The 23,614-nt window shown below is 26.9% G+C and overlaps 3 protein-coding genes across 4 annotated transcripts; all 3 read right to left on the bottom strand.

Moving 5' to 3' along the window:
- Positions 1-2,654: 2,654 nt before the first annotated feature.
- LOC101507557 (transcription factor bHLH25-like) lies at positions 2,655-4,252 on the bottom strand. Its single transcript, XM_004511738.4, has 3 exons — positions 3,712-4,252; positions 3,268-3,618; positions 2,655-3,184 (listed from the first exon to the last, which is right to left on the bottom strand). Exons 1-3 carry the CDS (start codon positions 4,195-4,197, stop codon positions 3,110-3,112), a joined length of 912 nt encoding a protein of 303 aa, XP_004511795.1. The 5' UTR covers positions 4,198-4,252; the 3' UTR covers positions 2,655-3,109.
- An 11,353-nt stretch (positions 4,253-15,605) lies between these two features.
- On the bottom strand, positions 15,606-17,276 carry LOC101507246 (transcription factor bHLH18-like). 2 transcript variants are annotated; one of them, XM_004511737.4, is made up of 5 exons: positions 17,235-17,276; positions 17,039-17,143; positions 16,402-16,938; positions 15,899-16,294; positions 15,606-15,761 (listed from the first exon to the last, which is right to left on the bottom strand). In XM_004511737.4, the coding sequence occupies exons 2-5, from the start codon at positions 17,081-17,083 to the stop codon at positions 15,681-15,683; spliced, it is 1,059 nt and encodes a 352-aa protein (XP_004511794.1). In that variant the 5' UTR covers positions 17,084-17,143; positions 17,235-17,276; the 3' UTR covers positions 15,606-15,680. The 2 variants fall into 2 exon arrangements, with proteins under 2 accessions (XP_004511794.1, XP_027193123.1); XM_027337322.2 differs by lacking the exon at positions 17,235-17,276 and having other exon boundaries at positions 17,039-17,214.
- A 3,581-nt stretch (positions 17,277-20,857) lies between these two features.
- LOC101506918 (transcription factor bHLH18-like) lies at positions 20,858-23,334 on the bottom strand. The gene is made up of 4 exons (XM_004511736.4): positions 23,175-23,334; positions 22,619-23,107; positions 21,525-21,884; positions 20,858-21,106 (listed from the first exon to the last, which is right to left on the bottom strand). The coding sequence occupies exons 1-4, from the start codon at positions 23,229-23,231 to the stop codon at positions 21,029-21,031; spliced, it is 984 nt and encodes a 327-aa protein (XP_004511793.1). The 5' UTR covers positions 23,232-23,334; the 3' UTR covers positions 20,858-21,028.
- Positions 23,335-23,614: the final 280 nt, after the last annotated feature.

The raw sequence follows: 23,614 nt of genomic DNA, 5'->3' as shown, positions 1-23,614 counted from the left end.
AACAAAAATATACGTTTAAAATTGTTAATCTAGACATGTAAAATAAATAATTAATTTAAATAAAATTTAAAAGTTTTTGAAAATATTTGAAAACAAAAAAATTAACTTTCTTTAAAATATGGTTGAAACTTGAAAGAAAGTTGGCCCCAGTTAAACAAGAATCAAACATGTCAAATTTGTAGTGCTGAACTTTTCTTGTACGACTTTATTTTTTTAAAGAAAAGTTGCATAACTTTTCTCATACCACTTTAATTTTTAAACAAATTTCTGTCATCATTTTTTTAGCAAGAAAAACAAATTTTAATTGATGAAAAAAAGAGAAAATAACAAAGGAAAAAAACAACACAAAACAAACGAGGAAAAGTATGGGAGGGCAAAACCAAAATCCAAGCTAAATAAATTTAAGATCACCCTTAGTTGGAGAGTTGAAATGTTCAGATTTTAGAGAAAAATTTATTTGTTTCCTAAGTTTATACATTTGCGATGTAAATATAATTACAGTAAACTCATCGTGAATGGCAGTATCCTAAGTTTAGATAATCTTATTGTTCAAATGAATCATTTTAAGATTAAATTTTTTATCTTTATAAAATTGAAGTCTTCCAAATTAAATCCATACTTAAAATTAGTTCAATTTTTAGTCCTTGTGTTTCTAAGGTTTGCAAAAATGATCCTCACATTAAAATTTTAATGACAGGACAAAAAGAATTTTAATGTCTATGTCACATGACATAGTAATAGACATGTCAGTCACATGGGATTCATATGTCACAATGTATATTATTTTCAAAATTTTAATAGTATAAAATAGCTACATGTTAAAATCTAATGGAAAAGTTCATGTAAAAATTACAGAACACGTTGCATACGAATAATTCCTAAAACAAAAATTTAAAGTTATATTGATATAAAAATAACTAAAAGGACTTCAGAAAAGAATAAAAAATAATTAAAAGAGGCAATATTATTGTTGAGCCCACAAATGACATCCAGTGACCCAGCCGATCTATTATTGTTCATATAAATAAAAATTAAAAAGTATGAACATCATCTAATCATCAACCAGATCTACGCATAAATTTTGCGTTCTCTCCTTATTTTAGTAATGGCTTCAAAAACGAAGTAAAAAAAAAGGCATTGACTTCAAATTTATGCTTGTGAAATGATAGCTACGTTTATACCGAGAGGCATGCAAATCTCTACAAGGAAGCCGTGTGTACCATTTTAAACCCTCAAACATATTATTCAACTTAAATACTTTCAACTGTTCGATGGAGATGGATTTTGTATTTAAAATTATATTTTTATTTAAAAAAAATTAAAATTTATAATATAAAAATAAAGTGAATTAATATATGTATATTTTACATTTTTTTTTTACTAACTAAGTAAATTTAAGTGTGGGTGAATATCAATCTTATCATCTCTAAACCCAGCCACAACATAAAATATTGGAGAAAATGTATACCGCACCTGCATTCTGTCAAATTGAATTTTCTGCATCAAATTCGAAAAGGGTTTAAATACAAACGTGGTGTATATTGCCATATCTACTGAAATATTTTTATAACCGTTAAACCAAAAAAATAATGATTACTAGATCACAAAATCTCTAGTGACACCAAGCTGTCTCTTAATATTAATTTGCAACTATCAATTTTTTTTCACATAGAACCACCATCCATCATTTTATTCCGTGTTTGGTTTATCAATAAAATATACGGCAAATATTACTGTAAATTCACATTCAATGAGTTTAAATTTTGAATAAAACATTTAATATAATAATATTAATATTATAATAATATTAATATTGATAAATTGAATTAGAACTTAAAAATATTTTTTTTATGTTCTAATTGACTATAATAGAATTGTTGATTAATGAATAATAGACTCGTTTGTTACGTGTTTAGAAACCAATTGTTATTCAATAATTTATAGGTTAAGTTTTTAGAAATTTTTAAGGAAAGTGAAAATTATTTTATATTTGCTTGTTGTTGAGAAAATCATTTAAAAAAATTAAGTTTTAAAATAATCAAAATGCCTATTTATTTGATCCCCGTTAGTACTAATTATCATCTCATCATTTGTCCTCGTTGACAGCTCTATTATATTAGTTATAAGGATCTTTTAAATAAAACATTTAATATATAATCAATGTTAGCTTATATAGAAATCTTGGAGTAAAAATCCACTACGAAAATCATGTTTTGATTTCGAATATATGGTAAAATAGTAAAAGAAATGAATGTTTCACTTTCAACATTCATCAATAATTCGGTGATAACCTTGTAATTTTGATTCAATTGTCCTTTTAGTCAATCCATTTATCATTAGAGCATCAAAGTTGTTCGAGTCTAGGTTGTTTTAAAGTTTCTTAACTTTAACCCATTCCTTACTCAAGGTTTGTTAAACTATAACTCAAAGATATCAATGGTTCAATCTTGGTCATTTTTTTAAAACATTGACTTATAGATTTTTTAAACATATATAACTTATGGGAAGTGCATGAAGTTTCATCAAAAATATTATTTTTTCTTAGAGGAGAGAGAGATTGAGTGAGTTGGAGAAGTGTTGGAGAAGATAGCAACTAGATATGAAAGCTATAGTCATAAGAATTTTATACAATAATTAAGAATTAAGAAATCAGAAAACGACAAAAGGAACAATATTAAAAAGAGAAGTGGTTGCCACAGTTTGTATCAAACCAGAACCTTTTTCACAAGAAGAAAGAGATCTATAGTATACAATAAGTCAAAGTCTCTCAGAAAAGCCTCCCAATAATTACACAACACCAAAAAAAAAAACTACTAAGAAACATGTAGTGGAATGGTAACATTAACATAGTCAAAGTCAACTACACAAAAAAGAAAACAACAGAAGAAAATCACTTTGGCATCTTCTATCTTCTGTTGAAATTCCACACACCTTAGCAACTTCTAAACAAATGAATCATAATACTTCATCGCAGGTCCTTTCCTTCATATGTATAGTACTCCAGAATCCTTATGACGGACGAAAAAGGAAAAATGATCGAAAGCACCGCGATAAAAATAACCGTCTTGTAATTAAACTTATTGATGTAGATTAAGTAATAATGATGTGATTAATTATGGACGAGCAAAGCCTTCCTTAAACTTCCTATGAGATCCTTTGCGGTGACGCAGTTTTCCTTGTTCATCTGCATTAGGATGAATTTATTAATCTGAAGTTTGAAGTTAACATAGGTTAATTATAAAAATAAAATTGATAGTATTATTAAACCTGAGCAAGAATAGTTATGTCAAGAATGTTGTTTCCAAAGGGCAAAAAGGTAGTAGTTTGGAGAGTGAGATTATGATTTTGTAAATGTCCAAGTAGAGTAGACGCAAGTCCATTCTCTTTGTCGCATTGAATCTTGATGAGTACGTCTTTAGCGGAAACTCTTACTTCGATTTCAGGGAGTGTTTGGTTGGACTTTGATGACTCAATATCATTATTATCATCAGGTAAAATAAAAGATCTCTTCACTATAATCGCTTTTTTCTTTGTTCCTTGCTCTTCTAGACTCTGCAAACGCTCTTTTAGTTGTTTCACATACTTTATTGCATCTCCCAACACCGAAGCCTTATCCATCTGCACATGCCATTTATCATTTTTATTTTTATTTTTATTTTTTTCAAATAATATTATAATTTTAATTGAGTATGTGTAAGAATTAATTAATACCTTCTTGAGGCCAGGAACGAGGGCCGAAAGAGCAATGAAACTTCGGGTAAGTTTTTCCCTTCGTTTTCTTTCGGCCATTACATGTTCTTGAGCTTGAGTTGAGTTTCTCATGGTCTGATTCGCTCGGTTATCATAATTTGATAATATTTTTTCTTCATATGAACCTTGAGAAACCAAACCTGTAATTTTCTCTATTTTAGGCTTTAGATCGGAATAATCCAAGTTGTAAAATTGTTGTGGTGCATTGAGGGGTTCAAAAGAAATTAGTTGAGGTGATGAATAGGAACAAGAGTTAGATGTTTTGATCTTCTTAGTTGGTCTTGGAAGATCAAGATTTTCAAGTGGGAAACAATTTGGTGTTGTTTTATCATAGTTGAAATAGTTATTATCATTAGAGGAATCACTCTCGTATAAAGAGTGGAAATTATCAAATGGATATGCAAGAGAATCTATAGGGTATTGGTGAAAGAAGGTAAGATCCTCCATGAAGGTTATGATTAAGTGGATATTTGAAGAAGAGAGAAGAGTTAAGTATGTAGTACTAAGTTTGGAGCGTTTTATATAGGGAACACCATACACGCTTCATACCCCCGACAGGGTTTAATTATACACGTGTGAAAATGGATACATATTTTTTAGAATGCGGCTTATCTTCGTCTTCACTCGTTAACTTTGGTCAAACTATGGGTTCTATCTATATGTTCATCTTACTCTCTTTACAACATTTTAATCATTTAAGGTTTAAATTTTGATGGAGATTGAGATCTATAAGATAAACTTCCTCATATGTTATAATTATTATATTATTATTTGACCGTCATCAATTATTTCGATTCTCAACATATTTATTAAAGTTCAAATGAAGTTAAAAATCGAGTTTAATGCGACTTATACGAACTTAACTCAGTCCAAGAAAACGAAAATGAATTCCAAGTCATGAAATTTAGTCAAAACGAAAAGAGACCTAAATTCTCGGAATCTTGTTTCTAAGCCATATTTTCTCCCTATTGCACTTTCAGCTACATTTTTTCACTCTCGTCTTCGTCACATTATTTATCTCATCTCTTCTCTCTCTCGTCACTCATAAAAAACAGTTTACTATTGATATTTTTTACAATACCACTAAAATACCACTATTTCCTTGTCAATAAATGAAATCGATGGTATAGTTTACATTATTTCGAGATCTAATTTAGAGGCCCAAAAAATTTGAGGCCTAAGGCTCTAGCCTTGCTTGCTTTTGACTTGTGTCGATCTTGAGTACATGTGATTCAAATCCCACAACTCCTAGAGTATTCTGCACCATCACACTTAAATATGTCACCAATCAATTAGCGTGAAAATATAATTTTGTTCTTTTAACCTTCTATAAAACCTTCCATTCTTTTACCACTCATTTTTTCACCATTCTTTCGAATATTTCCAAATCTCAAAATAAAAAAAAATAAGTGACACTCGTTTTTTATACCTTCGAAATAATATAATTTAAATTTTTGAAAGTTTGGAATGATTCGAAACTTTCAAAATAGAAATTTTTCAGATTTTGAAAGTTTCGAGCAATCTGAAACTTTCAAAATAAAGAAAATTTATTAATTTTTCATATTTGAAAACTTTATAATCTTTCTAGATTTAAAAACTTTTAAAACTTTTTAGATTTGCAAACTTTCGAAACATTCTAAATTTGGAAACTTTCCAAATTTGGAAATCTCTGAAACTTTTCAGATTTCGAAATTTTTCAGCTTTGAAATTTTTTGAAATGTAATCCTTATTTCGGTAATTTAAAACTTCTAATAATTTAAAATTTCCAAAATTATCAATTTAAAACTTATTATAAATGATTAAGATGGTAAAATTATATATTTACGTTGATTGAGAGATGATAAATTTAAGTGTGAGTTGCAAAATACTCTAACTCCCACTACGAGATAGTGGAGGATAGTTACATTGAAAATCAATTGAATTTTGTGGAGAACTCTAATATTTAAGAAAAATGATGTATAAACACGAATGGAAGATTCATTCACGGAATACTTACTCAAATACTCCGAAGACTAGATCACAATACTCCACCGCATACCCTGGTTTTTTTATTCAATAACATTATTATTATTATTATTATTATTATTATTATTATTATTATTATTATTATTATTATTATTAACTCTAACAGTGGCACTAATGAAAAACAACATATAATAGGAGACAAGTTGAAGTTGTAAATGGCTGCCAGTGCAACTGCAGAAAATATGACAACTAGGGTCGATCGAGAGCTTCTATATTCCTCTCTCCCATCAAACTGGAATTAATTCATATGCTGCCCCCACATGCTCTTTAATTATTGCCTTTCGTCAACAGTTTAATTCAATTACTTTTTTAATATCAACCATAATCAATAATGTTAACATATTAATTTATATATACTACTTTGTGGTTAAATAAGTCATCGTGTTTAATTAAGAAGCTTCGAATGTGTTTACACGCATTAAGTTTTGTTATTGTATCACTTTCAACCATGATTTGCACGATCGCGTAAGCATATTGACGAACCATGTTGATTGCATAATCTACTGCTAATAAATCACTATAAAAACTTAATCATGTCCCCTTCAAGCTGACCCCTATTTCGAGGATATATAATTAGTGTAAGTGTAACAGTGTAGCCCCATGTTTTTGCATTGCACTTTAAAATCAATTTTTTATAAATAAATAAAAAAATTGAACGAAAATAAAATGCAAAACATCGTATGATTAACTTATTATCACAACTATATTACACCCTAAGTGGCTCACTAACTATTTATAATACTCTAAAATATTATTAAAATTAACATTGGTGAATAGATAAATTAAGAAATACTATAAATATGCTAAATTATAATATCTTTTTAAAGTTAACAAATGAAAAAATATAAATGCTGATAAATCTAGATAAAATTACATCTGTAATTTTTTAAAATACATTTTTAATGTTTAAATTTGAATGTTAATTTTTTGTAGTATTTACCTTCTTGTAAAAAAAGAAATGATATGATGAAAAATGAATAACTCCTATATATTTGTTAGAGAGATAGAATTCATTTTTTCTCTAAGTTTTTTCTTCTTTCCCTTTTACTAGTGATATTAGGTCATGTTTTACTCACAATCACCAATTAATGCACTTCGTTTTCTAATTTAAATATCTGATTTTTATACCTACTAGATTTTGCTTTGTTTTATTTTTATTTTGTTGTTTCATATCGATGTTTATTTGATTTCTCTTTTTGATGCGGTATTCATGAAGTAATAATGTCAATTATAAAAAAGGGGGTTTGAATTATAATTGCATCTTTTTTAAAATTCCTGTTTAAAAACAGAAAAGTTTAACTTAAGATTAATATTAGTTATAAACGAAGAACGTTCTTAGTTAGTAAAAAAAAAGCAATATCAATTCATCAATATTAAAACTGAATATAAGACAAACAATAAATAGAGATAGAGATATGACACAAGCATATATCTTGGTTGACCCAACACGGGTTACGTTCAGTCCTCACAAATGTGAGATTTTCCACTAAGTGCTCAAAGCAAGAATGTTCTTGGTTTTCACAGATCAGTTTTGATCTATTACACAGTCTTTACCTTTCTACCTAAAAAAGATTTCCACAGGTTATCTAACATTGTTTCGGAAAAGATTTTACAATCTACCTTTTAAATCATAAAAGTATTTTTACACACTACTCAAGCTATGTTAACAATCTAAAATAGATTCTGTATTTTAGAACTCAATTATCACTTATTTAAAAAACACTTAGAGAATCGAACTCCAACTTTAGAATGATTTTGACAAGCTCGAGTATGATTGAATGGTTGATGTTTTGCTTGACACTTTGAGTTGTATTTTGTTCTTCATCGTGAAGCTTTATTTAAAGGCTTCAAGAGAGCTTATGACATCTTATTTAACCGTTGGAAGTAGGCCGACTGTCATGAGTAAGTGAATGGATAAGATTAGCCATAAAGCATGATTGTTCATACTAAAACCAAGAATGTTCTTGAAATCCAAGAGCGTTTTTCGAATTGGTTTGAGATAAGTTAACTTGTACTTGTGATCCTGCCAGTTGTCTCAAATGATTACTTTCTTTAAGCCATGTGTGCAGGTCCGTCTGAAGGTACAAACAACAGAGTCCTTTACAACCTATTAATTGTACTTTCTTTTGCTTGACTTGAAGAATGATATTTCTTTATGCATTTTATGAAGCAAGATTTTGAGCCTTCGAATTCTTGAATGATTTTTGCTTAGATTGATTCTTGTTTATTATTGATGGAGATATGAAATGAATAAAGTTTCATGGATCTAATCTTTTACATTGAAATCTGATCATTCTTGTTTATGATAAATATGGATAACGTTCATCGATTTTCAGAAATATGTCAAGAACGTTCTTCGTTTTGCTGATTTTGATTTATAGATTTTAATAAGATTTGCTCTATAATACTTGGTACCTATCTTGTTTTAATACACTTAAAAACACATGTTAAATACCAAAACACTTAGAATCATAATTAGAAGTCTTAATTAACCTTTTGTTTAATTATAATCAAAACATTAATTTGGGATTTTGTCTCAACAGTTCATTCTCGTCTTGTTGTGGGTATCCATTTGATTCGGATTTGGATTTATAAATTAATTACTAATTCAACTAATGACTTGTTCATCAACATCAAAAAATTGAATCCATGAATATTTCAATCACTTTAATTTTTATCACGTCATTTGTAGGTATTGTGCATTTTATCATTTTTATTTTTAACAAGATTGAATTTGTAATTGTATATAATATATTCTATTTATTTGAATTGATGAATATTTTATTTATTTATAAAAATTCCTATATATTTCGTTTCACACAAGCATTGGAATGACGACACTATGATTCATGGATCTAATCTTTTACATTGAAATCTGATCATTCTTGTTTATGATAAATATGGATAACGTTCATCGATTTTCAGAAATATGTCAAGAACGTTCTTCGTTTTGCTGATTTTGATTTATAGATTTTAATAAGATTTGCTCTATAATACTTGGTACCTATCTTGTTTTAATACACTTAAAAACACATGTTAAATACCAAAACACTTAGAATCATAATTAGAAGTCTTAATTAACCTTTTGTTTAATTATAATCAAAACATTAATTTGGGATTTTGTCTCAACAGTTCATTCTCGTCTTGTTGTGGGTATCCATTTGATTCGGATTTGGATTTATAAATTAATTACTAATTCAACTAATGACTTGTTCATCAACATCAAAAAATTGAATCCATGAATATTTCAATCACTTTAATTTTTATCACGTCATTTGTAGGTATTGTGCATTTTATCATTTTTATTTTTAACAAGATTGAATTTGTAATTGTATATAATATATTCTATTTATTTGAATTGATGAATATTTTATTTATTTATAAAAATTCCTATATATTTCGTTTCACACAAGCATTGGAATGACGACACTATGACATTCTGCTTAGATAATCTATACCTACTAATTTACAAAATAATTATAATAATAAGCAACGTTTTGTAAAATAAACAAAATAATACTATTAAGTATTTCCCAATATGTAGAATGCGTCCTAGCTTGTTCATATATTTGGTTATATATCTAAATTTCCCAACATGTGTATACTTTTTATAAGTATATCTAAATAAACAAAACAATACTATTAAGTTTTTCCCGACATGTGTCATAATTTTTATAAGTATATCTAAATTTATGTGACATATATTTAATCTTAATTTTATAATATTATATCAATTTTATTAAAAAAGTATTATATAAAAAATACATTATATATCTAAATTATACATAATATTACCAAATTAATTATGTATGTTTACTTAAATAGATTAATTTTATATATTTAAAAGCTTTTTATGGTATGTAGTTTTATATTTTATATATTTAAATATACACTTCTAAAAAACTTTAACTTTGTCTAAATTAAAAAAATAAAATTATTTGATCTGAACCTATCAACTATGCATGTCATACATTTTTGTCAATTGACCGATCTATCCATTTTTTTACCCTTATATGAGATGATTTTTAGTTGGTAAACAAATTAGATTTAAAACGCTGAATAATAGAATTTTCATATGTTTTTGTGACGAACGAAATATAAAAAAAATCATATTTGTTTGTACTTTAACATCAAATCTTTATCAAGATCTTGTTTCAAAGTACCAAATATTAGCAAGAATATTTAAGGAAGAGAGAGATATGTAGCTGAATATTCTTTTCTAGATCTCATTAAATTTTTTAGTCATGAGAACATAAGTATAGGAATATCTATATACATATTTTAGGTGACACTTGCTTTAGAGAACAGATAAGTATTGCCCAACGACAATATTGAAAATAAATAAATTCTGGCAACCTGTTTTTTTATTGAGGAGAAACTCTGGCAACCAATACTGTGTAATACACAATGTCATACGATGTAATGTATTTCTCTTCATTTTTAGTTTTTTTATAAATCTACATTCATTTAAAATTATTGTAATAAAAATTAATTAAAATGCTTTATCTTTTCATATTAATTGAAATAAATAAATTAAAATGGAAAATTAAAATAAAATGAAATGTAAATTAATTTTTTTACATAAACTAGTAATTTGTGTTATCGCACTAGTGACATGTTGTTGATATTTTATATGTATCTCGTGAAGATTTTAAACAAAAAATTTATTTTATTTATTAGTAACAAATATTTATTCAATATTTTTTGTATTTATCAATGTCAAAGTATTGTTATGTACTTTTTGAATATTTATTAATGATAAATGTTTATGACGTGTTTTTGTATATATATGTGACAAATATTTGTTATGTAATTTTTTTATTTATCACTGACAATAATTTTTTTTTGTGCAATAGGAAAAAATATTTATCTAATTTTTTGCTTATATTTATCAATGACAAATATCTATTATATTTTTTTAATATTTATCAGTAATAAATGTTTTTTTTCTTCATGTATTAGTGTAATACCATAAGTTAATTGTCTAAAATATAACTTGAGTAGCATAATTCGACAAAAGAGTTATGCTGAACAGAAGAAGAAGCCCTCTAGAATTTGAAGAAGGTGATCACGTTTTCCTGCAACTATAGGTATTGAAATATCCGTAAGAGTAAAGAAATTGAGTCCTCGTTTGATAGGTCCTTATCAAATCCTTCGTCGTTAGTTCCAGTGGCATACCAATTAGCTTTACCATAAGTTAATTGTCTAGAATATAACTTGAGCAGCATAATTCGACAAAAGAGTTATATTGAACAGAAGAAGAAGGCCTCTAGAATTTGAAGAAGGTGATCACGTTTTCCTTAAAGTCACTGCCACTATAGGTATGAAATATCCGTAAGAGTAAAGAAATTGAGTCCTCGTTTGATAGGTCCTTATCAAATCATTCGTCGTTAGTTCCAATGGCACACCAATTAGCTTTACCTCCTTCTTTGTCTGGATTACACGATGTGTTCCATGTGTCTCAACTCAAAAAATACATGACCTGTCACAAACTTTACACCATGATTCAATCCAATTGAAACCAAACCTTACTTTTAAACCGGACGAATTGTGGACAGCAGTTTGAAAACATTAAGAAAAAAAAGCAATTTCATTTGCGAAGGTTGTTTGGAAAGGTATGTCGCCCAAAGATGCCACGTGGGAACTTGAGTCTGAAATCTTGGAGAAGTGTCCTCACTTGTTTTATTAGGTAAGTTACTAAATTTTGAGGACAAAATTTATTTAAGGGGAAATGATGTAACATCCTCTTTAGCATAAATAATTTGTAGTAATTTTTATGTTTTACTTATTATAATAATAATAATAATAATAATAATAGTAATAATAATTAAAAGGGGGAAAGTAGTAAAATAAAAGTAAAATAAATTAAAACAAAAGAAAAGAAAAAGAGGAATGGGGGAGAGCGGCAAAACAGAAAAGAAAGGGAGAGAAAAAAATAGTGAGATAAAGAAGAAGAAAGAGTGAGAGAAAGAAGAAGAGAAGGAGAAAAAAAGAAGAAGAGAGAAAACAACTAAAAACATTGACAATCCAAAAAAAGGGAAAGGAAAAGTGCAATTTTGCTAAAAGTTAACGTAGAAAGAGTTGAGTGTATCATCATTTTCTTCCATTCTTTTGGAAATCAAGAGTTGAATTTCCCTTTTTCTATCTCTAATTCATGCATGTATGAAATAATGTGTTCTATAGGTTAGGGATTTGGGGTTTAAGAGTTTGAAATGAAGAAAGGGATCTTTTTATTTTATTCTTGGTTGGATTTAGGAATTTTGAAATAGATTACTGTAGAATTGAGTAAATTGAAATTTTTGATGCTGTTTTGATGTGTTCATTACTGATTTACTCATAATTTGTAGCATTATTGTTGCAAAGAATTGTTAGGAAATTAGTGTGATAGAAGGAATGTTATTAACTTGAATTTCACAGGACATATGTGTGATGTTTTGGTCATAACATTTTCTATAGACATCCGTTTTGAATGATTTTTAGTTTTCTAAAAACTAGACTAAATTAGCTTCAAATTGAGTACAAAATTCATGATTTTTGATTGAGTATGGATACTGAAAAATGGGCTACAAGTTAGACCAGAGTTGTTGTTTTTATTTGTTTTCTGGCATTGCGTTTTATTTTGATAAACTGCAAGAATTGGTGCTTAATAAAAATAAAATAAAATTTTATCTATAAAGTAGACATCATAAGATTTCCAAAGAGTACTCATTCACTCAATTCTGATACTTATAAGTTCATGTCAGTTGACTCTGTAGTTAAACCCAATTTTGAGTTGTTATAACATAAATTTGGGACTGTTTTGGGAAAAATCTACCTTAAACATATTGTCTGGAATTTTATTTTACATTATGTGATTTGTATGATATAATTGACTTAATAGCTTATGTTATCATAATAATTTTCAAGGTTGAGTGTATGGTAGTATTTAATATATGTATTAATAGATGATGTTATATTTGTGTGTGGATTGTTACATATATTTCCTATATATTTGATTAAAGTGAGAAGTATATGATTCATCCTAGCTAGATGAATTCTCCGTCTATATACGACGGAAGCGAGGGGTAAGCGAAGGTAAGTGAGGAACCACTTACGGACGTAATTATGTCCAATCTTACCAAAATAAAGTTACTAACAAGAAGATGACATTAGTAAAACTAATGTAGTCTTTATGACATGCTTGTTAGGATTCAAGTCATTAGACGTGAGTAATCTAACGACTTAAACTCTACCTAACAAGCATGTCATAAAGACTACATTAGTTTTACTAATGCTCTGTTCTTGTTAGTAACTTTATTTTGATAAGATTAGACATACAGAGTCAACTTTATAAGTATCAGAATTGAGGGAATGAGTACTCTTTGGAAAGCTTATGATGTCTACTTTATAGATAAAATTTTATTTTATTTTTATTAAGCACCAATTCTTGCAGTTTATCAAAATAAAATGTAATGCCAGAAAACAAACAAAAACAACAACTCTGGTCTAACTTGTAACCCATTTTTCAGCATCCATACTCAATAAAAAATAATGAATTTTGTACTCAATTTGAAGGTAATTGAGTCTAGTTTCCAGAAAACCAAACATCATTCAAAACGGATGTCTATAGAAGAAGTTATGACCAAAACATTACACATATGTTCTGCGAAATTCAAGTTAATAACATTTCTTCTATCACACTAATTTCCTACAATTCTTTGCAACAATAATGCTACAACTTATGAGCAAAAATTTCAATTTACTCAATTCTAACAATAATCTATTTCAAAATCTCTAAATCCAACCAAGAATAAAATAAAAAGATCTCTTTATTCATTTCAAACTCTTAAACCCCAAATCTCTAACGTATGGAACACATTATTTCATACATGCATGAATGAGAGATAGAAAAAGGGAATCCCACCTCTTGATTTCCAAAAGAACGGAAAAAACGATGATACCCTCGACTCTTTCTAAGTTGATTTCTAGCAAAATTGTACTTTTCTTTCCCTTTTCTTGGTTGTTAATGTTTTTGGTTGTTTTCTCTTTCTTCTTTTTATCTCCTTCTCATCTTCTTTCTTTCACTCTTTCATCTTCTCTATCTCTTTCTTTTCTGTTTTGCCGCTCTCTCCTCCCCTTCCTCTTTTTCTTTTCTTTTGTTTTAATTTATTTTACTTTTAGTTTACTATTTTTTCCCTTTCTATTATTATTATTATTATTATTATTATTATTATTATTATTATTATTATTATTATTGTATACTAATAAGTAAAACATAAAAATTACTACAAATTATTTATGCTAAAGAAGGATGTTACAATTAGCGGTATATAATTATACTATAACTTTTATATTTATCATTGTTAATATTTATTTCGTGTAATTTTTTATATTTATATGATAATTATGTTTCAGTTGCACTTTGATTGCACTTTTATGTGCAATTTTTTCTTTTCAGTTTTATGTCTAAGATTTTTAAAAATTTTGTGTGCATATAATATTCTTATGCGGTTTTGTTGTGCAGTTTCTTATATATAGTTTCTTTTTTTTTTTTTTTGCCGTTTTTTAAATGCAGTTTAAAAAAAATTAAATAACCATAAAAATACATTATTATTATTTTAATCCTTAAAAAAAACCAAATTTTGAATAAACAGCATTGTGATTTTGATGTCACATTCTTTACCTAAATTGATAGTTGTTTGTGACAACAATTTGTTTAATCGATAGAAATTGTGAAAATTTTGAGTTTTTAAAGAGTGCATTTGATTATAAGAATATGTAAAAGACTTCAAATATCAGATAAATAATAGTTTTCAACAAAATTTCGCACGAGTATAAGTATCACAAATCATACAAATCATATAAAAACACTCACAAAATTGTCTCAATAAAATTTAAGATTAATTGAAATGACTCAAAAAGTTAATTAATTATAATGCTCTGTCATTAATGTTATTTTTATGAAACAAATTTCCATGAAGAATAATTTATAGAATATAATTAACTTTTATTATTTTAAAATATTAAATAATATCAACTATTTTCCATAAAGCGTAAGCTTGTTTTCTGAAGGGAGTATATTATTGTGCTTATGGCTTTTTTTTTTTTGAAGTATCGACAAATATTTAATTTATATTTTTAAGACAATAAATTTTTGTGGATTCATTGATATTCTCCCTCCGTTTTAAACAGCGTGCCACGTTAAAAATTTATTTAAAACTGAATGTTTTATTTTCATTTTAAGGATAATTAATGTAACAATTTTTTTTAATTATATTCTCTTATCAATACTATATAAACTATTTTTAAAATATTAATATAAAAAATAAATAAAATATTTACATATGGACAAAAATTTTACATAAAAATTATTGTTGTAACGGATAAAATATAGTCTTAAAAGCCATAAAAAAAAAAAAAAAAAAAAAAAAAAAAAAAAAAAAAATTAGTGTGAAATATGTTGTTTGTTGGTCATCGAGGCTATCCTAACGTGTTTTCATTTTCGAGGCAATCGATTTTGTGATTCAAATCACACGTTACAATAATGGGTCTAACCTCATTTAATTCGTGTAGATCAACTCAACAACTATACTGTTTATTCATCCACCTCACCATAATTCTTTTTTATTACTTTATTCCGTTCTACATACCGTTCCAATATATATAAATAAATAGTTAAAAAAAGTTTTATATTTAATTTAAGTTTTATATCAATAAGGTAAACTTTTTTTAATCAATTTTTAGTTGGATTGGTATAGAAAAATTAAAGTTATTTTATCTGTAATTTGTAAATTATTTCAGAAAGAGTATTGCTTGATTCATTCGTTCATGTTATCATCAATAAGAAGAAATTGAGAGCAACAAAAATTAATATATTTAGTGTTAGGCTAATGATGACAATAGTGCAACTACAATAAGTCAAAAAGCTACAACTCCATGAATTTCAACAATCCAACTCGAAGGTTCCTAGCTAGTTCCTGCACACTTAGGCTGAACTCCTCATCCATCTGCATTTTTAGTAAAAGATAAACAAACTAAGAATATTTGTGAAAAATAATATATCTAAGAAAACATTTTTATTATAAAAAAAAATGTTAATTTATAATCACTTAATTAAGTTAAGAGAAAGAGAAAAATAGCGTACCTGGGCTATGACGGTTATGTCTAGATTGGTGTTTCCAAATTGCAGTGTGCTACTACTAGTGACCGATAGATGAAGATTCTCTATCTCTTTCATTATCTTCACCAACACTTCCTTTTTTTTCTCACAATGAATTCTGATAAGAACGTTCTTTTCTGACACCCTTGCCTCAACTTCGGGCATTGTTTCTGATTCGTGGTAGCAATTACCATATCCAGAATTTGACGAAGTGTCTGAGACATCTTCATGTGAATAACTCTTCTTGTTCTTGTTCTTCTCAACATAAACCACAGATTCAACGTTTTTAAACCTTGTGTTCTTTTCTTCAAGTACTTTTACTTGTTCTTGAAGCTGTTTCACATGGTTTACAGCATCACTCAATACAGAAGCCTTATCCATCTGCACCCAAATGGAACAAACCCTTTGATTAGTATAATATTTGAATCCACTTAATTAATTAATAAAAATATTAATTTGGGTGTTAAAATTGAATGTAAAAATTGAACCTTTTTTAATCCTGGAATGAGTGCTGAAAGTGCTATGAACTGTTGGCTAAGTTTCTCTCTCCTTTTTCTCTCAGCAAGTACGTGATCTTGATTATGTTGAGAAGATCTTGTAAATGAATCATTCTTCTTCCGTTTAGTTTCCTTTTTTTGATTTTCTAAGGACCCTTTGTTTGAGGTTAAAGACTTTCCATGATTTAAACTTTTGGCTTTCGGTTTCAAGGTAGAAGAAGAATCAATGTTCAATATTGGCTCTGGTTCTGGATTTTCATTGTTAAATGAAAGAATGTAAGGGAAGGAAGAATCTTTTTTTTGTGAGGAAGGGTACCCTGTATTTGAAGGGTTAGTCTTAAGTGTTTTGGAAGGCCTCTCAAAGCTGTTAGCATCCCCTGAGGAGTTACTCATAGTGCTTGAGTAATGACTATCACTATTATGATCTTGTGGCAAAGGGGTTATTATGTCAATTTCATGATGAAAATGGAAACTTTCATGTACCTTGTTTGTATTTGATTCATTAACGAAGTTGTAATCTTCTGGTTCCTGAGAAAACATAAAAAGGGTCACAAGAGATTATTCAGTAAACATAAAGCTTCAAAAGGGTGCAAACAAAATTGTGGCTGAAAACATGTTTTTTATTTACCAAATCACACAACCAACTTGTCCATGACTCATATGTTGATGTCATTTTGCTAGCTGAAATGGATATATTTTCAGTCAATTGCAGGACAGCTAAGGAGCAAAGAACCTGAAAAATTGGTAAATTTAGGCATTAAGTTAAAATCAACCACACAAAATGCAACTTTGGTCATACTCTGAATTGAAAATGACATCCATACCTTTCTGTCTCAATAAGTGAGTGAAGTTGCCTTGTTTATCCTTTTTATAAATAGTAGGAGTATCAACTACTTCCACAATAATATTCTTGGCATCTTTAAATTCATTTTAGATTTTTATTTTAAATGATTTTTATTTTGCAAAGTGGACTGTTATAGAATTTCATCATTTGCGCAACTAGCTAAGTTAATAATATTAATGGAATATCATGGAATATTTATCTTATATTAATATTAATGTTTGAGTTTAACTAATAAAACTTTTAAGATTAATCTTACAATACTTAAAGTAGACACTTTTATGTTAGTAAAAAAGGAAACATTTTTATGTTTAAAATTTATTGAAAATTGAGTGGGGAATGAAATCTGTGAAAACAATTTATAAAAGGAGCTCAACTTTTTGTGTATAAAAAGAGGATTGTGCACATGTTTAAAATTATTAAGCAACAATATAAAATGCAAGAGGATGAGAAGTTATGAGTTGTCGAAAATTAATTAAAGGAAAAAAATCCGAAAACAGTATCAAACCCAGAGCGTACAATCATGAAATTGAACATAATGTGATAACTTAATCAGTTAGTGGCACGGAGGGAACCTCTATTCCTGTGCAGAACATAAATAATTGAATTGATAATGCAAAACAACTTCTTGGAAAGAGATCATGTGATGCTCACCTGCTATGGTATCCATGGCTCAAATCTTGAGGTACTTTTGTGGCCATTTTTTATTTTGGACAATATTTTGAACGTGCCTAAAGATATTAAAATAAAGGTTATATAATTCTTAATTCTTAAAATTATTATTTTGTAATTTACATATATACTTCAAGAAATTTGTGTATAATATTGATTTTTATTTATTTTTAAACAAGAATTTCTTCATATCAGTAAAAAAATTAGCTTCAATAAATTATTAAAATTTAGTTAAAAAATCAATATTTTTTAATATATTTTTCCCATAAGACCGTCAATAATTGAATCTCTTATGGTATCTGTAAGAGATCCAGATTTTACCACTTCCATCGCACCATATTAATAATTTTGTATAATTGTTTTTTGGTGAAAAGGTCTGTGGAATCTTTATTAATGGATATTATGACTAAGGGAATGTTAAAATAATTTAAAATTAGCGAAACATGATACAATGAAACACAAAATAAATTAACTAAGTTTTCGTTCAATTATTTGAATATTTTACGATGAAATGGAATAAAATTCACATTTCATCATTTAGAAAATAAATGGATATATAAATAAATTAAGATCGTGTACTTTGTCACAGATAATTTAAAATATTAATCAACGAAAATGTACTTTTAAAATAAGGAATTTTTTATTTTAATTATTTATTTAAATTTAAATAATTATTCACTTTAAAAAGTCTATTGTGTCCTTTTAAACAAATCAAATTAACCGAAAAATTTTTCGCAGAGTAAATGATCCATTTATATATTTTGTATTCTTTTTTTACCCATACCAACCATATCAATTTTTATAAATTTAATTATAATTCAATTACTTTTTATAAAAATAATTAAAAAAATTATTTATTAATTATTATTTATCGAAAAATACTTCTTCTATTTTATAATAATTATTGCATTTATAAGAAAAATTATTCTAAAATTATTGTCATTTTTAATTTCTAGTACAACTTTAATTTTGTTTTACTAATTCTACCTATAATTAATATTATATGAATGACTCTCAATTTATTATCATTCCTCTTTATATTCATGACAACTGAGTCAACAATTAATTTATAAAAATAATTTAATAAAATTATTTTTTTCTCTTAATTATTTATTATTTTTTCTTAATAAGTGTAAAGCTCAAATCCATGCTAAATCTTAGCTCACAAGATATGTTTTGGAAGGGAATATGAGTTGCACAATCAAATCAGTCCAAAATGACTATCCAGTCTGAGTGTCTAACCCAAAATTGAATTCCAGCCACATACGTAAGCTGTACTAATAAATCTATTTTTTTCATTTCCCAAAGCGATTGCTATGTTTTCATCACAACATCTACGACAGAACTCTCACAATTAGATGTTTAAATTAAACATATCTCTCGGTACACATTATTTATTTGAGACGTATTGAATATTAAATAAAAATATTTTTTTTAATATAAATTTAAATTAGAATTCACAATATTATAAGTGTTTAATTTCTTTTTATTAAACTCAATTTTCACTAACTTCTAATTATAATATCTAATAAACAACATTATCCTAAATCTAACATCTAAAAATATTATTAAATAAGTATTGTCAATAATTCTATTATATTATTATAATTTAATAACACTTATTATGTATTTCAATATAACTAAATTATTAAAGAAAATTCCTAAAAATTGAAGAGAGATAGAGTGGATACAAAAACACTCATTTCTAAAAGCACTATTTTTACTTACACCACAATAAGTGTACATATAAATGATGATACTTATAAGAGGATGACTTCAAATGGTGTATGGCCGAAGGAAGATTTCCATGCTACTCCCTCCAAACTTACATATAAATAAAAAAATACTTATATATATTATTCTGTTTGTTTTTTAACGGGTAAATTTTAACATAAATCATGGTATGGTCATACTAATTTTAAAAAATATTTAAACTTTTAAAATATATATATACCTCTTCTCTTATAAGTAAATATTAATAATTATTTTTATTTTTATGATTAAAATAATGATTTAAATAATATTAATTTAATAAAAAAATTATATTAAATTAATATCGATCAAGTCACTATTTTATTTATAAAGATGAAAAAACTCACAGATTATTATTTATGAAAATTCTACTATTGTTAAAATTTTAAATGATTTTAAATACTGATTTACAATAAATCTCAATTATAAAAATGATCCATTATAAAATTCACTTTTTTTATAAAATAATAATAATATAAATTTTGAATTAATTTTATTTAAAGTTACCGATATTCAACCAAATTCGTTGATAATTAAAAATTTATCTTATTGTTTTAAGCAAATAAAAAAAGTAATATAAATACGGACACCCACTCTTCATAAACTTCGTTGATGTTACGTGAAAAATTAATACAAAAAATCCACACTCGTGAAAACACCTAAGGCAAAAGACAAAAGTGAGACCATAAAGTGATTATGGCACAATCATGGAGCTTGGGGTAAGCATCCTCTACTTTTGAATTTACTATCTCTAATAATTTTTGTTAATTTACTTTAATTATCATTTTATCTTTAAAATACATTAAAATTATCAAAATCTCTAATATCAAAAATAGAGAATTTAATTCCACCCACTTATCTTCAAATGTAAGGTCAATATGTGGGACCAAAACACAATCATAAAAGATAGTATACTACTTTCTTCGACCTTTGAATAAAATATTTAAAATTTTAATATTGATCTAAAATTATTTATATTTAAGTCAAAATATAAATATATTTGCTAATATATTGAAAATGTCAGTTAACGCGGGCCACTACTATGACTTTGTAAATTAAGTTGTATAACTTTTGTATTGTATAATCATCCAAAACTTTTTCTTAATAATACAAATACACTTTATATTTTCTAATATTATTATTTTTAACTTTTATTATCTCAAAAACTCATAGTACATCATGTTTTTAAGTGTCTACCAAACATTATTATTTTTAAATGCCATTAGCATTTAAATGGGGCTATGAGTTAAGCAGTGTTTGTGTACGTGCATCACATCACATGTACATGTCCATCATAATTAATTATTATGATTACTACTTACAACCCCCATACCAAACAAGAACACATTCACATTACGACATGGATCTCAATGCAGCCACGCGTATGTTTTTTACAAGATCATTTCTGCTCAACTTGTATCCCGTTCCCTTCTGCAAAATCAGTATGGACCAATCCTTGTTAGTTTTCTCAAATTATTTTTTACTGAAACGGATGCATTTATTAATTTCTCAGATCAATTTTAAAATAGCCTGTCAAAAGGACAACAAGAATATGATCAAACTAAAATTTAACTAATTTTGTCATATCCACTGTAGTAGTTTTTATCAAAAATATTCTTCTATATAATAAGTTTTTTATACAAATTAAATTTATATATAAGAATAAATAAATATTTTTAATCATTGTTTATAATTAACGTCAGATGAAATATGTTTTTTTATTGCATTAAGAATATTATATAAAATTAACCAATATTTTTAATATATGAGCAATAAAAAATAACAAATATTTTATATGTTAAAAATAATTGAAAGAAGTAAATTTATCAAAATTGATGTTTTTGTTTACCTGAGCAACGATGGTTATGTCAAGGATAGAATCCCCAAAAGGTAGGACACTACTATTAACAACAAAGAGATGAAGATTTTGAATCTCAACCAAAATTTTGAGCAAAAGACCCATTTGTTTGTGACAATGAATACGAATAAGCACGTCCTTGTCCGAAACTCTAACTTCCACGTGGGGTAGATGTTCATTATTACCACTAGCAACCTCTTCGCTCGATGACTCGCAACTTAACGGCGGTTTGTTTACCGTTACTACAGACTCTATAGGACTATCCTTCTTCTTTTCCTCTAATACCTTCAAACGTTCTTGAAGCTCTTTCACATACTTTATAGCATCTCCTAGAACAGAAGCCTTGTCCATCTGTAGTAGTAGATTCATTCATAACATTATTATTCTATTTTTTAAATGCTAGATGTTTCAAAATTTCACCATATACAAATTATTTGGTGGTTTTATTATTTTATTTTTTAAATTGCACATGTTTTAAAATTACAGTTTATAACCGTGTTTTTCAACTATGAGTACAATTGTCATCTACCATGATATTTTACACTATGAACACATAAAAATAATTTATATACATAATTTTAGTAGTGACTAATAATTAACGGTATAAAAATTCTTTAAACTTATAATATAATATACATGCACTTAAAACACCATACTTTTTGAAATGCAATAAATAGCTGGGCCAGGACACCCGTTTGATGTTTATGCGACAACAACTACAATTATTTGCAACCAATTGCATACTTGGAACATCTTTTGTAAGAGTTGAGAGTAATTTTAAAAACATAAAATTTATCTATAAAATAAAATCAAATTTCCTATAAAAAGAAAGAAAACCTATTTTAATATTTTTTTAATTTTATTTCTTAAAGAAAGAAACGACAAAACTCACAAATATTTTTAAGTCAACTTATTCGAATATAAAATTTATATTTAAATCACTTTCCAAAATAAGTTATTAATATTTTTTATAAGCATAATTTATTTAAAATTAATATTCCTCCATCGTAAAAGCATGGTGATTTTGTCACAAAAAAGAAACCTTAAGAGTTTATGAATGAGAGAGACATTGAGAGTAACAGTACCTTCTTCAAGCCAGGAATAAGAGCTGCTAGAGCAATTAAGCTCTGACTAAGTTTCTCTCTTCGCTTTCTCTCCGCAATGATATGTTCCTGATTATTAGCCATAGATCTCTTGGTTCCTTGTCCTTGAGAATTCATAGTTTCAACAAAGTTATTCTTTTGCAATGACCCTTTTTGAGTTTGAAACATAACAACCTCATTGATAGAGGAAAATGATTTCGATTTCTCAAAGGACATAATTTGGGAAGTGGTCGAAGAAGGGGAAGAAACAGGGGAAAGATCTTGTAAAGTGTTTTTCGTTTTTAACTTTTTGTTGGGTCTTTCCAAATTATAAGAAGAATAGCTTTCTGAAGACAAAGGTTGTTGTTGTTGTTGCAAGTTTTCTTCTTGGTGTAGAACACTTGCTATGTCATGTGAAATAAAATCTTCATCATCGAACAAGTTTGGTTGGCATTGTTGAAACAAGTTACAATCATCTATTTCTTCCATAAGCTGGAACAAAAATTAAAATAAATAAATAAATAAAATCACAAAAAAAAAAATTAAGTTTATTTCTTACCAAATTAGATAGCCAGCTGGTTGCTAATTCGTTGGACGATGTGTTTAATTTCTCCATAACGATAACTGAGATTGAATTAACAATTTATGATTCACAATTCTGAGAAAGACTTGCCCTTCCTATCCTCTTTATAGTCCCTATACCCAGTAACTGTACTATTAAAATATTAGAATACTTTAGGGAATTAATTAAAATATTAGTTCTATTTTATTAATAAATGAAAAATTGTTATCGCGATGACGTCCTGACATTTTTAACCCTGAAAGAGATATTTTCTTTTTTATTATTATAAAATAAAAATTGGAAGTAATTTAAACGTGGGAAATCATCTAGACCATTGAACAATTGAAGGGTGGCAGTGGTGGCACTCCATATAAAATATAACTAAATATACATTTTAGTTTTTGAAATTACAAGAGTAAGAGGAGCTGAGTTTAGTC

The sequence above is a fragment of the Cicer arietinum genome, chromosome 8, assembly GCF_000331145.2.
Source record: "Cicer arietinum cultivar CDC Frontier isolate Library 1 chromosome 8, Cicar.CDCFrontier_v2.0, whole genome shotgun sequence".
NCBI lineage: Eukaryota > Viridiplantae > Streptophyta > Magnoliopsida > Fabales > Fabaceae > Cicer > Cicer arietinum.
This window is presented reverse-complemented; position numbering and strand designations above follow the sequence as displayed.